The 19,225-nt window shown below is 38.6% G+C and overlaps 1 protein-coding gene across 1 annotated transcript in view; it reads left to right on the forward strand.

The window, feature by feature from the left end:
• Window positions 1-18,685, forward strand: part of LOC105990773 (vomeronasal type-2 receptor 116-like) — a 33,579-nt gene extending 14,894 nt beyond the window's left edge. The window contains 3 exon segments of the mRNA XM_013023253.1: window positions 13,430-13,657; window positions 14,507-14,630; window positions 17,871-18,685. Of these exon segments, the coding sequence (XP_012878707.1) occupies window positions 13,430-13,657; window positions 14,507-14,630; window positions 17,871-18,685 (1,167 nt within the window).
• The last annotated feature ends 540 nt before the right edge of the window (window positions 18,686-19,225 follow it).

The raw sequence follows: 19,225 nt of genomic DNA on the forward strand, positions 1-19,225 counted from the left end.
CTACCACTTGAGCCACAGCGCCACTTCTGGCTTTTTTCTTTTTGCTTATGTGGTGCTGAGGAATTGAACCCAGGGCCTTGAGCATGCAAGGCAAGCGCTCTACCACTGAGCCACCTTCCCAGCCCGAAATACTTTATTTCTAATTGAGGTAGTTTTATAACTTTTTCATTGAATTAAACCGTTGAATTACTCATTAGAAAATCTCTGCCTGTGTAGCCAGGCAGTGGAATGTGTATGATTTGTGATTATTTTAGTGAACGTAGTAGATTTTTTATCTTGAAATGTTATGTTGAACAGTTACTTGAGTCTTAGGAGTTATCAGCATTATTTTATATTATTCCTCCATAGACCTTCAGTTGTTCTGCTTCATTACTCTGTTATAAATGGATTCTGAAACAGAAATGAAAGTCAATGGATACATACTCTTTCTTCCCATTTTCTGTGTGAACTTTTGACTAACTTCACCCTGGTCGATGTATATCTTCTAGCTGCACCCCTTTCTGAAGAACATCCATTTCAACAACCCTGTTGGTGACCAAGTGATTTTGGATGAGACAAAGAAATTGGTGGCAGAGTATGACATTGTGAACCTTTGCAATTTTCCAGAAGGTCTTAGGCAAGTGATGAAAGTGGGAAACTTGTCTCCATATGCACCACATGGGCATCAACTATCTCTATCCAATGATAACATAGAATGGCCCATCTCATTTACGGAGGTGTGTTGAATCAAACAATGATGATCTAAAGTAGGAATAAATGTAAAAAATATCTTGCTAGAATTTATTCCTCTTGTCTTCATCAATAATGCAATAATGTAAATTACCAACTTCCCATATAGGAATGTTTTTATGAAGTAATTAATTAATGGGTCGATATGGAGCATATTTATTTGCCAAGTCATTTCTTAATATTTTTCTCTTATGTATTCCAAATATAAATATCATCTACAAAGCTCCATATCACTGTAACACAGTAACTTTGAAAGTTAATTTATAATGTAGAATGTTTAATTTTATTCATTGTTTTATGTTTCAATTAATAGTCAATTGACAAGTTGTTTCTTATTTTAGATGATTTCCCATCTTAAAAAGAATGGTGGGCTGGGAAGGTGGCTCAGAGGTAGAGCGCTTGCTTTGCATGCATGAGGCCCTGGGTTCAATTCCTGAACACCACAAAAGCAGAAAAAGGTGAAAGTGGTGTTGTGGCTTTAGAGCTCTAGCCTTGAGCTGAAGAGCTGAGGGACAGTGCCCAGGCCCATTTTTCAGGCCCCCTGACCGACCAAAAAATCAAAAAAACAAAAAAAGAAGAAAAATGGTTACTTGAAAGTTCCTGCTTTTTCCATTAAGAAGGGCAAAGGAAGAAGTTAAAACACTTTTCTTTGACTATGATATAATACCTGAAATAATATCATCCAATTGTTTATGTATATACATATTTATACATGCATCTTTATAGAAAATTTGATTCTGAGTGATCAAACATCTACCACACTAGAATTTGAGGATATTAAGAATAAGTGACCTGTTTGTCATGAACACTAATCTCCTTTTTTAGACTCTGCAGTCTTTCTGCAGTGAGAGTTGTAGTCCTCAGGAGGGAAAGTCTATCTGTTGCTTTGATTGTATCCCTTGCCCTGAGAATGAGATTTCTAATGGTACAGGTAAGAGTGTAAGTATTGGAGACATTCTCCGTATCTCCGTAGTGTTTCTCAATCATTAGTAGACAATAGGAACAATCCACAATAGATAGCATATAGAGACAAAAGCCTTCCTATTATTAGGTAGGTATTTGCATGTTATAAAAGATAAAATCCTGCCAGAAAAGTCACAACACCTGCAGAGTGATAAAAGATTTAGATAAGTTTTGTGGACCAGTATCCATGTACATGATATCCTTTCCACCACAAAACATGTTAAAACAATAGCTGTAATATGGGGAAATGTATTATGTAGCAAAATTTAAACTCAAAAGGACCATTTGAGTGCTCGCTTTTGCAGCACATATACTAAAATTGGAATGATACAGAGAAGATTAGCATGGCCCCTGCCCAAGGATGACATGCAAATTCATAAAGCGTTCCATATTTTTTAACTCATGCTTTACTGTATGATGTTGGTATAATTTGTGGAGGGGAAGGGAAAAAACAAGTCGTTTAACTAGGGATACAAGTGGACCCATTGCAACAATGAGATGTACAAGTTGTTATGTCAAAAAATGAACTTTACAAATTTGGTGTGGGGGAGGTCGGCGCTGGGAGTGGGGGGGTGGACCGGTTGGGGTCAGGGGAGGAGTATGCGAAGGGATGGGAAGGGGAAACAAAGAGGAGGCAACAATGCTTGATAAGAAATGGACTGGTTATCTTGCCCATGTAATTGTAACTCCTCTGTATGGTATTCTCACAATAAAAAATAAAACTAAAAATAAAACTAAAAAAAAATAGAGGACCACTTGACTAAACTCTATGCTAAAGTCCAGAAAAATGCAGCATTTTGGGTGAAGCATACTGAAAGAACACATTAATTTGTAAGAAAGTTATATGATTATAATTTTTATTGTTATTAGAACATTCTTGACATATTTGAATATATATTTCTATTTCTAGAGAATGAAGAGGAGAGTAAAGTTGAGAAATGATTTAATTCTACTTTGAAATCATAAGTCATAAGTGTATATTTTAGAAATGTGATTTAGAACCTGTTAAATTATAAAATAATAAGAAAATTATTGTTGATATAGACTTTAGATGAAGAAGAACATACGGTAAAAAATTCTGAGAGGACAGAAATAAGAGTAAATATGAAGCCTATATTGAATGAGAAGACTCACAATTAGGGTACTGAGTCAGGAAAATATCCATCAAACTCCACCATGTTTGCTTTGAAAAGTTCAATGTGTAATTGAGGTGGGGAAATCTAGGGAAGATTATGAGGATTACTGATTATATCTAATTCTCTGGAATTTACATATTCAGGTCTAAACCATAATGTGTACATTTCTCATGAATTATCTGGTTTCTGAAGGAATTATTTCATATGGTATGTTAATTAGGTGGAGGAGATTTTTAGTTCCATATTTGGATAATGGGAAATGCTTTCAAGAAAATGCTGAAATGTAGGAAAACTTATGAGGAAAACATGATTAGGACTCACATTGAATTGTATGCTTCTTAGAATTTGTACTTTAGTTTAGAAAGCAACACCACAGAACAATGGATTAAGCTCAACAAATTAACTTCTTGGGGCAAGGGCAGAGAAGCAAGGTAACTACTGACATACTGATGGTAACTCCCACTCCTTGCCAGATTTGGAACAGTGTGTGAGGTGCCCAGATCATCAGTATGCCAACACAGAGAAAAACCTCTGCCTGCTGAAATCTGAGAGCTTCCTGGACTCTAGGGACCCTCTGGGGATGACTCTAGTCTGCTTAGCTCTCTGCCTCTCTGCGCTTACCACTGCTGTTATTGGGATTTTTACAAAGCACAACAACACTCCCATTGTCAAGGCCAACAACAGGGCTCTCAGCTACATCTTGCTCATCTCCCTCAACTGCTGCTTTCTTTGCTCCTTGCTCTTCATTGGACATCCCAACACAGCCACGTGTGTCCTCCAGCAGACCACATTTGGAGTTGTGTTCACTGTGGCTGTTTCCACTGTCTTGGCCAAAACTGTTACTGTGGTTCTAGCCTTCTCTGTCACTTCTTCAGGGAGAAGGATGCGGTGGTTGCTGGTGTCAGGAATGCCTAACTTCATCAATCCCATGTGGATTCCATGAATGCCTCCACTATGGCTATTCCTGTATTAATTTTTGATTAGCTCCCAAAAGTTCTGTATTGATTTTTGGTTAGTCTCATCACACGTGTGAAGTTCCTGTATTAATCTTTCGTTAACCTCATCATACTCACATGTTTCCCTATCATGCTCACACAGAGACCTTTGCAGGCTTTCATTCTTTTAATTCAGCATGTTTAGCAGTAGTGTTTGTAGAGCATTTAGGGACTCTCCCCTGGATTATCCATTAACTGCTCTGTTGCCTGATTACCATGAGTGGAAGTTGAGATTCCTGGACTTGCCATTGTTCTTGTGTTTCTGCTTGTTCTGCCCATTTGTGTATGATAGCCAAACCAATTCCAAGCTAGAACACTATTTTGAGGCAATATCAACCAGAGTCCTGTAGTTGCACAGATTGTTTGACACAGTCAAAATGAGTACAGATGCAATCTCGTTCAACAGATACAATCAAGTTCAACAGCAAAAATCTATGGATCATTGGACTAAGAAAATCAAAGAAGGAATCAGCAGAGCAAAAATTAATAATCTTAGAGCGAATTATGAGGAGGAAATAAGATTAGAGGAATATGGGGATGGATAAGTAGAGAGGGAAGATAACTAAGACATAAATTCAGAGAGAGGTAAAGGATAAGTAAAGGAGAAGTGAGAGAAAGAAAAAAGGAAAAATGAGAAATAAAAATCTAGACACGATAAACAAAAATTATAGAAAAGGTGGGCACCAGTGGCTCATGCCAATAATCCTAACTACTCAGAAGGCTGAGATCGGAGGATTGTGGTTCAAAGCCAGCCTGGAAAGAAAGTCCATGAGACACTTATCTCCAATAAACCATCAGAAAACTGGAAGGGGCGCTGTGGCTCAAGCAGTAGAGCATTCCCCTTGAACTGAAGAGCTGAGGGACAGCACCCAGGCCCAGAGTTCAAGCCCCATGACTGACAAGAAAACAATTCTATAAGTATAAAGAAATAATACTACAATTAAAGGAGTTAAGGCTGAGAGTTTTTGAAATGAGTAATCGATATCTGAATTAAGTATGCACACAATGAAGGATAAGGTTTAATAATTGAAGATGGGTATATATCTGGGGTTGAACAGAACAGTAATTAGGTGACACAAAAAATATTAGAACTAAAAAGGGAGATGGAAGAGCAAGATGGCAATGGGACAGTAGGGAAACACCACAGCTCTCGCCAACCAAAAAGAATTCGAGTTCCAATGCTTAAATTCTCCCAAGAGACTGATAACAACAAAAAGATGAAAACCCACAGAAAACAGGAGGTGAAAAAAAAACAAAAAAGAAAGAAGAAAAAGAAGTATTTCAGAATAAAGAAGTGCAAAGAACCGTCCCCCAACCTTTACTGGCTGCGCGGCAACGTGCCAAGCCATGGGCAGTCGAGCCCAGAGGGGGCTGCCGCAGTCCCCAGAGACACAGGGGTTTATCTGAAGATCACCGGCGCAGAAGATGGCTGAGGTACCAGTGTCTGACCCATTGATCATGGCAAACAGAACTCTCCGAGCCGGGATCCTGCACAAAGATACCCCTACACCCTCACTCTCTAAGCAGGGGGGCTCTATCCCACCAAAGCCACTTGGCCCCATGATGGGAACCCCAGAACTACACGGGTCGCCCACAGAACACCAGAGCATAAGACCTGCAAAGTACTGGTGCTGATCCAGAGAGTGCAAACAGAGACAATCCCCAGCATTCAGAACCTGCTCAGACACACCTTCCCCACACCTCCACCAGAGGCCTGTGGCTGGAGGCCCATCCCACAGCACCTACCTGAACAGCATCAACAGAAGCAGAGACAAAGGAGAAACATGCAGAGCTACCACCACCCAGCCCAGCCCACAAGCATCTCAACTGAACTCGATTGCAGTGGCAACCAACGACCTACATCACACTGAAAAAAACTAGCTCCAGGGTGAGAACCCCACAGGGAACAGCATATCCCTCAAGGGAGACCAGAGCTGGTGGGAACCCCAAGACCTTGACCCAGACCCCTGCCCCAACACATGGACTACAGGACCCACTAAAACTGGAACTGTGAGAGCTCCACTAGCCTGTGGAGCACATCCATTCCACCAGGCTAGAAAAATAGCGCCCCTGGAGGGGAACTTAAACACCCAAGCCTGGAACAGCACCCATGGGTCACAACAGCCAACAGTGAGAGAAACTTGAACTGTGTACTCCAGTCTGTGTAACCCAGGCAGGATACACAGCAGCACAGGTCCAACTGGTGTGCCATAGGCTGGGGAATGGGAGCCAGGACGTGACCTGGGGATCCGGTGCCTGAACAACACAACCAACTCTTGCTATTGAAGCCAGAAGATGATCATATGCCTCAGCAGATGGGGGGAAAACAGGGAACTGTATCCCCGCAAATCATGCCTGTGACAGCAAAAGACCTGGGTGTCCAAGGCAAAAGAATCAGAAGCCCAAACCCCACCAGAACCTGACCCATGTATCCCAGGCCGGGAATTGGACAACTCAGGCCACCAGTACCTGATAATAGTCGGGAGCTCAGGTTGGTAAGGTGGCTCAGCAATAGAGTGCTTGCCTTGTGTGCATGAGGCCCTGGATCAGATTTCTCAGTACCACATAAGCAGAAAGGGCCAGAATTGGTACTGTAGCTCAAAATGTAGGGTACCAGCCTTGAGCTGAAGAGCTGAGGACAGCACCCCAGCCCAGAGTTCAGGCACAGAATCAGCCAAAAACACAAAAAACGTCAGCAGTCCATAGCAGACTCCAGCAACTGGAGAGTACATCCAGCACATCCGAACTCGCCAAGAGCACCTGTTGGAGTAAACAGGAGCAGTCTAGGCTGCTCAGTCCTTCTAAAGGAGGGAACTGCCAGTGATCTACAGCAGAGAGCCAAGAGCCCTATGTGGGTCAGGCCAGCAGCTGGAGGTTGGCCCCCAAAAGAAATGAGACCAGGTACAGGCTCTCTCTGCCAACCTAGAAAAAGCAACCAAGCAAAGACAGACACCTATTGACCAAACAAAATTTCAGATTAGTCTCCAATAAGCCCTGAATCTCCATGAGAACATCAGAGAAAAATTACAAGGTTTATCAACAACCAGGATAGCAAGCTACCCCCAAAAGCCATCAGCCACCCAGGGGAGAGCCACAGTGGGAGCAAAGCAAGAATGGAAGACAAAAGCTACATCCAAGAGATGCTGGAAGTAATGACTCAAGAATAAAAACAAGAAATAGACCAGAAATTTAAAAAACACAGGGACAAACTATCAAAAGAGATACAGGGTCTCAAACAGGAGGTGTACACAAAAATAGAGGCAGTACACACCTCACTAAAAGGTGAAATTAGTACAAAAATAGAGGCAGCACACACCTCACTAAGAGGTGAGTTTACTACCAACATCGAATCCATAAATGAGTTCATTTCCTCCATGAAAACCACAATGGCAACCATACTTAACAGAGTGATTGAAATGGAATTTAGAGTGTCAGATACAGAAGACAGAATACACCAACTGGACCAAAAAGTCACAGATATGGAAAAATCACTTAAATTATGCCAAAGGGAAATCCAAGAGCAAGCAGATACTGCCAAAAATGAACGTTTGTATAATTGGAGTGGATGTAGGCAAGAAATATCAAAGTAAGGGAGTGCAGCACCTATTCAACAAGATTATCAATGAAAATTTCCCACATCTTAAAAGAGAACAACTTACCTACATAACAGAAGCATATAGAACACCTAACATGCAGGAACCGGAGAAACACTTCTAGGCACATTAGATAATAAAATGATAGATCTGAATAATAAAGAAACAATCTTGTATGCAGCAAAAATGAAGAAGGAGCTATACTAAATGGGGAAAAAAATAGAATCACTGCAGATCTCTCCACACAGACACTGATTGCAAGAAAGGCCTGGGAAAGTACCATCCGAGTCCTGAGAACCAATAACTGCCAACCCAGACTGATATACCCAGCAAAACTAACATTCACATTCGATGGAGAAACAAAATTTTTAATAGTAAAGAAAACCTAAATTAATTCATAAACAATAAGCTAGCATTACAAAGAATACTAGGAGGGGGAACACAACCTGAAGAAAGCAACGAGGAACGGGGTACCCAAACCAGACAGGTATTGATAAAATTCTAACTTAGTAAGCACAGGAGGAAAGGAAAGAAGAAAAACATAGGAAAACAAGGGATGACAGGGACCATAATGCATCTGTCTATAATATCTTTAAATATTAAAGGTCATAATTCACCAATCGAAAAAAAAAGAACTGCAGATTGGATCAGAAAATATGACCCATCCACCTGTTGCCTCCAGGAGATCCACCTCTCAGCCAAACATACAAACAAACTCAGGGTGAAGGGGTGGAAAAGGATCTACCAATCAAATGCCCCCAGTAAGAAAACAGGAGTAGCTATCCTGATATCTGACAAAATAAACTTCATTAAAATCAATACAAAAAGCCAAGGAAGGACACTACATAATACAGGAAATAACCCAAAAGGATGATATTACCATTATCAACTTATACTCCCCAAACATTGGAGCACCCAACTATGTTAAGCAAATACTCTCAAACTTAAAGAATAAAATAAATCCCAATACAATACTAGGAGACTTTAACACCCCAATCTCACCAAAGGACAAGTCTACCAACCAGAGGATTATCAAAGAAGCTACCGAATTAAGTGAATCCGTACTTCAAGGGGAATTTACTGATAGCTACCGAGTATTTCACCCTAAAACAACACAGTACACATTCTTCTCAGCAGCTCATGGAACTTTAACCAAAATAGACAATATCATAATTCATGCAAGGAACTTAAGCAAATACAAGGGGATTGACATAATACCCTGTATCCTATCCAACCAGAGTGGAATCAAGCTAGTTCTGAATAGCAAAGCATACCACAGAAATTACTCAAATACATGGAAATTGAACAGCATACTTCTAAGCAATAGCTGTGTAACAGAAGAAATTGAAAAGTTCCTACAATTCAATGAAAATGAAGAAACATGACAAAGAAACTTGTGGGACACAGCAAATGAGTCCTGAGGGGCAAATTTACTGCCCTTAGTGCCCACATCAAGAAAATAGAGACAGACCAAGTAAATAATTTCATGTTGCAATTAAAACAGCTAGAAAAACATGATAAAAATGGAACCTAAAGTTGCTAGACAGAGTCAGGTAATCAAATTAAGAGCAAATATTAATGAGAGAGAATAGGAAAATTATAAATAAAATTAATAAGACAAAAAGCTGGTTCTTTGAAAAAAATAAATAAAATTGTAAGAATTTGGCAAGATTAATTTCGAGAAGAAGACAGGAAACCCAAATTAACAAGATCAGGGATGCCACGGGAAAAATCACAACAAGTATCCAAGATATCCAAACACTTATAAAGGACTATTTGCAAAAGTTATACTCTCTAAAGAAAGGACACCTACCAGAAATGGATGCATTTTAGAGAAATACAGTTGCCCAAACTGAGCAAAGAAGAAGTAAATCCATTAAATCAGCCAATATCTCACAATGAGATACAAGAAGCAATCAGAAGTCTTCCAACAAGGAAAGCCCAGGACCAGATGGATTCACAACAGAATTCTATAAGACCTTTAAAGAAGAATTAATACCCATACTTCTCAAGCTCTTCAGAAAAGCAGAGAAGGAGAGAGCCATCCCAAACTCATTCTTCAATGCCAATATCACACTCATCCCCAAACCAGGCAAATACCCAACAAAAAAAGAGAACTACAGACCAATCTCCTTGATGAACACAGATGCAAAGATCCTTAACATAATTCTGGCTAACAGAATCCAGAAACACATTAAAAAAAGCATACACTATGACTAGGTAGGCTTCATCCCAGAGATGCAGGGATGGTTTAACATACATAAGTCAGTAAACTAATTCAACACATCAACAGAGCCAAGGTCAAAAATGACATGATTATCTCCACAGGTGCAGAAAAGGCTTTTGATAAAATACAACATTCATTCTTGTTAAAAACTCTGGAGAAATAGGAATAGAAGGAACATTCCTTAAAACAATAAAAGCCATACACAACAGACCAATAGCCAATATTATAATTAATGGGGAAAAGCTACAACCAATTCCCCTAAAATCAGGAACAAGGCAAGGATACCCACTGTCTCCACTATTCTTCAATATAGTCCTGTAACCCTTAGTCAGGGCAATAAGGCAAGAAAAAGACATTAAAGGGAATCGCATAGGGAAAGAAGTAAAACTATCGCTTTTGCAGATGACATGATACTATATCGTCATGATCACCAAACTCCATCCCCAAACTCTTAGAAATTATAAATCACTTCAGCAAAGTAGCAGGATATAAAATCAACCCACAAAAATCAGTTGCTTTCCTGTACACTGACAACGTACAAGCAGAGATTGAAATAAAGGAAGCAACCCAATTCACAATAACCCACCCCAAATAAAATATTTAGGAATTAACGTAACCAATGATGGAAAAGAACTATTTAACGAAAAGTATAAAAACTTAAATAAAGAAATTTCAGAAGACACTAGGATATGGAAAGACCTTCATGTTCTTGAATAGGCAGACTTAATATAGTGAAAATGACAACACTGCCAACATTAATATATAAATTCAGTGCAATTCCTATTAAAATTCTAATGACATACATCTCTGAAATACAGAACACAGTCCAAAAATTCATATGGAACAACAAAAGACGTAGAATAGCCAAAACAATTCTAGGCAAAAAAGACAACATGGGAGGGATCTCGATGCCAGACTTCAAACTCTACTATAGAGCCATAATAACAAAGACAGCATGGTCCTGGCACAAAAACAGATGAGAAGACCAATGGAATAGAAGAGAAGATCCAGAAATAAAACCACATGCCTAGAGTCAGCTGATATTTGACAAAGGAGCCAAAGACATACAGTGGAAGAAACACAGGCACTTCAACTACTGCTGCTGGGAAAACTTGGAGGCCAAGTTCAGAAGACTAAAAGTTGGCCCCTCCCTATCACCATGCACCAACATTAACTCAAAATGGATTAAAGACCTTAACATCAAACCTGAATCTCTAAAACTACTGCAGGACAGAGTAGGAGAGACACTTGAACTTATAGGCACAGGCAGGAACTTCCTGAACAGAGTCCCAGGGTCACAACAAATTGGAGAGAGGCCTGACAAATGGGACTACCTTGAAATAAAAAGAGTCTGCACAGCTAAAGACATAGCAACCAAGATAGAAAGACAACCAACTAACTGGGAAAAAACATTTGCCAACAATATATCCAGTATATACAGGGAACTCAAGAAACTAATCCCACCCAAACCTAACAAACCAATTACTAAATGGGCAAGGGAACTAAAGACAGACTTCTCAGAAGAAGAGATAAAAATGGCAAAGAAACACATGAGGAAATGTTCACTATGCCTTGTTGTGAAGGAAATACAAATAAAGACAACCCTGAGCTACCACCTTACCCCAGTCAGAATAGCCCACATCCTCAAGTCAGCCAATGACAAATGCTGGAGGGATGCGGAGCAAGAAGAACCCTATTACACTGCTGGTGGGAATGTACATTTATACAACTACTTTGGAAAGCAGTCTGGGGTTTCAGAAAGCTAAATATTGGCCTCCCGTATGACCCAGTCATACCACTACTAAACATCTATCCTGAACAACAGGAACCAGTATACAAGGACACATGCACCTCCATGTTTATTGCAACCCTGTTCACAATAGCCAGGAAATGGAAACAATCCAGATGTCTGACCACAGATGAATGGATCCAAAAATTGTGGTTTCTATACACAATGGAATATTATGCAGCCATTAGAAAGGACAAAATAAAGGCATTTGCAGGGAAATGGATGGAGCTAGTAAAATCATGTTGAGCAAGGTAAACCAAACGCAAAGAGACAAATGGCACATGGTCTCCCCGATAAGTCGATGTTAAATCCAAAATGTAAGGTGATACAACAAAATTAACAAGACTTAAGAAACAAAGGACTTCCACTCATCTGGTCGAATCACTACTAAATAATCCCATACTGCTGATCACAGATATGGAATATATGTACACATGGGAAGGAAACCAGGAGGACGACACAGAACTAGAGGGAATCAGGGAAAAACACACCACAGCAGGACCCATCAACTGCACTGGACATTGACCAAAATGAACTAAGCAACTCAATGGCAGAAATGGAAGGGAAGGAACAAGTGGGAAAGAGGGAACAACTGATGCAATGCAAAACAAAAGAAATGTACATATCACCCAATATGGAAGAAATAACTGTATTGCAAAGCTCATAGAACTCATAAATGTTATAGACCATGATAGACAATGAATTCGTGTTCAATTTTGTTAAATACTTTTTTAACAAGATGTTTAAGTCCAGGAAAAGTCTGGGTCATAAACTCCCTTAGTACATTTCTGTCTGTGATGAACTATTTTTTGTTACACTCACTCCGTGCACTTCTCATTTTCTCACACCACGATAGGGAGATTTCTGGTTTCAACAATTTTATCAAAACTGCTAACCCATCCAAATACCCAAAAGACTATTTCCTTGCTTTGGTGTGGATTCGCTTTTTTAATTGCACATTTTCTGAGTCTAGTTGTGTCACTTGGAAGAACTGTCCAGCCAATGCGTCTTTGGAATGGTTGCCTAGGTACCTTTTTGACATGGACATGTTGAAAAACATTTACTATATATATATATATATATATAGTAAATGCTATCTGCAAACTGACATAAGAGGGATTTGTTCAAATCAATCTAGGTAGTAAAGACAGATTTTTCAAAAGACAAAGTGAGAAGTTGTAGTAAGGTTAACTGTCTGTAATGATTTTTGTTTTTTATTTTTTCATGCCAGCCCTTAGACTGGAACTCCTTTTCCTCAAAGTGAGTTGTGAACCATTTAAACAAAAACTCTACTTCTTGATTTTTTTCAGTAGGTAATTGGTGATGTCTCATGATTGTTCATGTCCAGGCTGGCTTCAAACTGTGATCCTCCGATCTCTGCCTCCTATGTATTTTGGATTACAGTTGTGAGCTACCATCACCCAGTTTGTTTTTAAATAGTTTTTAAACCATGTAGAATTTTACTTGAAAAAAAACAGTGGCAAGAATAAATTTTAATTAATTCTGTATTTATTCTTTTCATTCCAGCTATCTGTAATCCCTCAGTGCTCAAGCTTTCAATTTTGCACTTAGTGATTTTCTGTTTGAACAGGCCAGCAGTAATGAAAAATTTGTTCACCTCAATATTTTATGCAAATTGTTCATATTTCATAAGTGAAATAATTTAATTCTAAATCAGGTAGTTTTTTTAAATAACCATTTAACTGATTTACAGAGTGGAGTTACTCATAAAAGCAATCTCTCTGCCTGTGTAGCCAGGCAGTGGCATGTGTAAGATTTGTGATTATTTCAGTGAACCTAGTTCATTTTTAATCTTGAAGTGTTATCCTAGTTACTTGAGTCTTAGGAATTATCAGCATTATTTTATATTAGTTCTCCATAGACTTTCAGTTGTTCTGCTACATTATTCTGTTATAGATGGATTCTTAAACAGATTTCTTCCAGTTTTCTGTGTGAACATTTGACTAACTTCACCTTGGTTGATGTATAGCTTCTAGCTCCATCCCTTTCTGAAGAACATCCATTTCAACAATCCTGCTGGTGACCAAGTGATTTTGGATGAGACAAAGAAATTGGTGGCAGAGTATGACATTTTGAACCTTTGCAATTTTCCAGAAGGTCTTGGGCAAGTGGTGAAAGTGGGAAACTTTTCTCCATATGCACCACATGGTCATCAATTATCTCTATCCAAAGATATGATAGAATGGCCCATGGCATTTACAGAGGTTCATGGAATCAAACAATGGTGATCTGAAATAGGAATAAATGAACATATATCTTGCTAGAATTTATTCCTCTTGTCTTCATTAATAAGGCAGTAAAGTAAGCAATCAACTTCCTATTTAGAACATTTTTTTTTTTGGTCATGGGGTTGGAAATCTGGGCCTGGACGCTGTCTCTCAGCTCTTCAGCTCAAGGCTATCACTCTACCATTTGAGCCACTTGCACTTCCGGTTTTCTTGTGATTTATTGGAGATAAGAATCTCACAGACTTTCTTACTCGGTCTGGCTCTGAGCCATAATCCTCATATCTCTGCTTCCTGATTAGCTAGGATTACAGGAATAAGCCATAGCCGCCCACCCCAGTTAAAACATTTTTTATGAAGTAATTGATTAATGAGTTCATATGGAGCACATTTATTTGCCAATTGTTTCTTAATATTTTTTATGTTTCCCAAATATAAATATCATCTACATTGCAAAGCTATGTATCACTATAACATAATAACTTTTAAAGTCAATTTATAATGTAGAATGTTTAATTTTATTCATGTTCTATGTTTCAATCAACAGTCAATTGGCCAGTTGTTTGTTATTTTAGATGATTTCCCATCTTTAGAGAATGGTTACTTAACAGTTCCTACTTTTTCCATTAAGAAGGGCAGAACAATGATTTAAAACACTTTTCTCTGAGTATGTTATAATACCTAGAATAATATCATCCAGATAAATATATATACATATATTCTACATCCATGTATACAGAAATTTTGATTCTGAATCAATACTGAAATTTGAGTGTTTTGAATATAACTAACCTTTGTGTCATCAACACAAATCTCCTTTTTTTTTAGACTCCAAAGTCTGTCTGCAGTGAGAACTGTGGTCCTTGATTCAGAAAATCCCCTCAGGAGGGAAAGTTAGCCTGTTGCTTTGATTGTATCCCTTGCCCTGAGAATGAGATTTCTAACAGGACAGGTAAATGTGTAAGTATTGGATACATTCTCCACATCTCCTTAGGGTTTCTCAATCAATAGTAGGCTTTAGGAACAATCCACAATAGATAACATACAAAGACAAGAGCCTTTCTTCTATTACATAGGAATTTACATGTTATAAAAGTTAAACTGAAGAGGGCCGCTTTAACTAAACTCTATTCTACAATGCTGGAAAATGTGGTATTTTGGATTAAGCAACTTGAAAGAGCACATTAATTAGAAAGAAAGGTATATACTAATAATTTTTGTTATTAGAACATTCTAGACATATTTGAATATACATTTCAATTTCTAGAGAATGAAAACTGTAAGGTTCAGAAATGATTTATTTCTACTTCAATATCATCAGTCATTAAGCGTATTTTTTAGAAATGTTATTTAGTACCTGATAAACTATAAAATATTAAGATAATAGTATTGTTGTGATAGACTTTAAATATTGTAGAAAATGAGGTAAAAATTAAAAGAGAGTAGATAAAAGAGTAAATAGGAACTCTATATTGGATGAGAAGACTCATAATTTAAAATGTCACTGTTACCAAAATTGGTTAGTGAGTCAATGAAATATCCATCAAATTACACCATGCTTGCTTCTTTTTTTAATGGTGAAAATACGATACAGAGGGGTTACACTTACATGAGCAAGGTAATGAGTACATTTCCTGTCAAGCCTTTGTTGCCTTCTCCTTTGTTTCCCCTTCCCATCCTTTCCTATCTCCCCAACCCCCCCATCCCCCCACCCCCCACCAAAGTTGTAAAACTCGTTTTTCGACATAACCACTTATACATCTCATTGTTGCAATGGGTCCACCTGTATCCCTATTTAAACGGTTTGTTTTTGCCCTTCCCCTCCACAAATTATACCAACATCAAATACAATGAAAGCAGAGGATATACAGTGGGGGATGGACATACAAAGCAACAAAGAAACCATCTTATAAATATGTTAGAAACAATTGCATGAAAGAAAACACATTCGAGTACTTATGTCGGGTTCATTTCACCTAACATTATCTGACCTTGGATTCTTAGTTTTTCCAGAACCTTCATCATAAAGGGGTGTTGGATCTTGTCAAATGCCTTTTCTGCATCTTTTGAGATAACCATGTGGTTCTTATCCTTGCTCTTGTTGATGTGATGAATTATATTAATTGATTTGCGTATATTAAACCAACTTTGCATCCATGAAATCCTGATTGATCTTGGTGTATGATTTTTTGGATCAATTGTTGAAGTCAATTGGCCAAAATTTTGTTGAGAAGTTGTACATCAATGTTCATCAAAGAAATGGGTCTCTAGTTCTCTTTCTTTGATGAGTCCCTGCCTGGTTTGGGGATGAGGGTTATGATGGTTTCATAGAATGAGTTTGGTAGTGAACTTTCTCGTTCAATTTCATTGAAGAGTTTGAGTAGTATTGGTGTGAGCTCTGCTTTGAAGGCCTTGTAGAATTCCGCTGTAAAACTGTCTTGTCCTGGGCTTTTCTTAGTTGGGAGGTCTCCTATTGCTGTTTCTATTTCAGTGCTTGATATCCTGTAATGATGATTTAACTTGCCTTGACTTAGTTTTGCAATGTCTATATTTGCTAGGAAAAGGTCCACTTCTGCCAAGTTCTCAAACTTAATAACATAAACGTTTGAGAAATATTCCCTTATAATGTACTGAATCTTGGTTGATTCTGTGGTGATGTTTCCATTCTCATCTCTGAATTTATTTATTTGGGTGTGTTCTCTTCTTTTTCTGATAAGATTTCCTAAGTGTCTGTCAATTTTGTTAATTTTTTCGAGGAACCAACTCTTTCTTTTGTTGATTCTTTCTATGGTTTTTTTTTATTCTAATTCGTTTAATTCTGATTTAATTTTAATTATTTCTTTCTGTCTACTGGATTGGGTTTATCATGCTGCTCTTCTTCAAGGAGGTTCAGATGTCTCTTTAAATTGAGTTCCTACATTAACAAATTGGAGAAACCTGTTGGTTTCAGATCTCTCCAATTTGTTGATGTAAGAACTCAGAGCTATGAAGTTACCCCTGAGTACTGCCTTTGCTGTGTCCCAGAGGAGCTGGTAATTTGTGTGTGCATTTTTGTTGAATATCATGAATATTTGAATTTCCTTTCTAATCTCTTCCATGACCTACTGGTGAGTCAACCTGCATGTGTTTCAGGACATTCTTTGGTGGCTTTTGGTGTTGAGTTCTACTTTTATTCCCTTGTGGTCTGAGAGAATACAAGGTATAACTTCAAAGTTTCTGAATTTGGACAAGTTTGCTTTGTGGCCTAAAATGTGGTCTGTTTTGGAAAATGTTCCATGTGCTGCTGAGAAAAACGTGTATTCTGTTGCTGGTGGGTGAAATATTCAGTAAATGTCTGTTAAATCTAGTTGATCTATAGAACTGTTTAGATCTGTGGTTTCTCTGTTGAGTTTTGCCGATTTGATCTATCTAGTGGGGATAGTGGTGTGTTAAAGTCCCCAACAATTAATGTTTTTAGATTTATGTGAGATTTGAGGGAAAGTAGTGTTACTTGGATAAATTTGGGTGCTCTGTTGTTTGGCAAATGGATATTTAGAATTGTAATAATCTCCTGAAGGAGAGATCCCTTAATTAGTATTTAGCGACCTCCTTTATCTCTTCTCACTAATTTTAATTTGAAGTCTATTTTATATGATATTAGGATTGCAACTCCTGCCTGTTTATGGGGGCCATTTGCCTGGTAGAAATTGTTCCAGCCTTTCACTTTCAAATTGTGTTTGTTTTTATGGGCAAAGTGTGACTCCTGACCGTGTTTGTTTTCAAAAGTTCAATGTGTGATTGAGGTGGGCAAATATAGGGAAGATAATAAGAATGATTGATTATTTCTGTTTCTCTGGAATTTACATATTTATGCCCCAAATAAAATGTGCCCATTTGTCATGAAGTATCTGGTTTCTGAAGGACATGCACAAATGATTACATGTAATGTGTTAATTAGGTGAAGTACATTTAACTGTCCATATTTTCATAATGGAAAATTCTTTCATGAAAATACTAAAAAGTAAGAAAACATATGAAGATAAAATGATCAGGACTCACACTGAATTGTATGCTTCATAGAATTTGTATCTCTGATTTAGAAAGCAACAACCTAGAACAATGGATTAAGCTAAAAAAATTAATCTCTTTAGGGGAAGGACAGTGAAGCAAGGTAACTCCTGCCTTACTGATGATAATTCCTACTCCTTGTCAGACATGGAGCAGTGTGTGAGATTCCCAGATCATTAGTATGCCAACACAGAGAAAAACCTCTGCCTGCTGAAATCTGAGAGCTTCCTGGACTCTAGGGACCCTCTGGGGATGACTCTAGTCTGCTTAGCTCTCTGCCTCTCTGCACTAACCACTGCTGTTATTGGGATTTTTACAAAGCACAACAACACTCCCATTGTCAAGGCCAACAACAGGGCTCTCAGCTACATCTTGCTCATCTCCCTCAACTGCTGCTTTCTTTGCTCCTTGCTCTTCATTGGACATCCCAACACAGCCACGTGTGTCCTCCAGCAGACCACATTTGGAGTTGTGTTCACTGTGGCTGTTTCCACTGTCTTGGCCAAAACTGTTCCTGTGGTTCTAGCCTTCTCTGTCACTTCTTCAGGGAGAAGGATGCGGTGGTTGCTGGTGTCAGGAATGCCTAACTTCATCATTCCCATCTGCACGCTGATCCAGCTCATTCTGTCTGGAATCTGGTTGGGCACTTCTCCTCCATTTGTTGACACCGATGCACACTCAGAACATGGCCACATTATCATCCTGTGCAACAAAGGCTCAGCCACTGCCTTCTATTGTGTCCTGGGATACCTGGGCTCCCTGGCCCTGGCAAGCTTCACTGTGGCTATCTTGGCCAGGAAACTGCCTGACACCTTCAATGAGGCCAAGTTCCTGACCTTCAGTATGTTGGTGTTCTGTAGTGTGTGTGTCACCTTCCTGCCTGTCTACCACAGTACCAAGGGGAAAACCATGGTGGCCGTGGAGGTCTTCTCTATCTTGCCTTCCAGTGCCCAGTGCTAGACTGTTAGGCTGCAACATCATGTTCTTGAGGCCAGATAGAAATTCTCTGCATGGTATACAGGACAAAACAGTCTTGGAGAAAAAACACATCTTAATATTAAATATAAGTCTTCTAAAATCATCGTGCCTCCATTGCACCTCTCTACTAATTTTCTCCTCAGAACCTAGTTTAAGTTTGTGAAAATACATTAAATAATAATAGTTTTTTTTACTTATCCTCCTAGTTTTATAATGTTCATTGCATGTAGACTATTTGTTGATGAACATTGAATTGTTCTTATAATTCCAGTTACCCTGATTGTATTCCAAATGATTCTGGATTTATTTTTTCTATCTTCTCTATTCTGTTTTATTATCTCGAAGTAATTGTATAAAGGAGCTGCCAGATTCAAAGCAGTTCGTGTATACATTGCATTTTTTTTTTTTTGGATCCGGTCATAGGGACTGAACTCTGGGCCTGGGCACTGTCCCTCAGCTCTTCAGCTCAAGGCTAGTGCTCTACCACTTGAGCCACAGCACCACTTCCGGCTTTTTTCTTTT

This window comes from Dipodomys ordii, unplaced genomic scaffold (assembly GCF_000151885.1).
Source record: "Dipodomys ordii isolate 6190 unplaced genomic scaffold, Dord_2.0 Scaffold67, whole genome shotgun sequence".
Classification (NCBI taxonomy): domain Eukaryota; kingdom Metazoa; phylum Chordata; class Mammalia; order Rodentia; family Heteromyidae; genus Dipodomys; species Dipodomys ordii.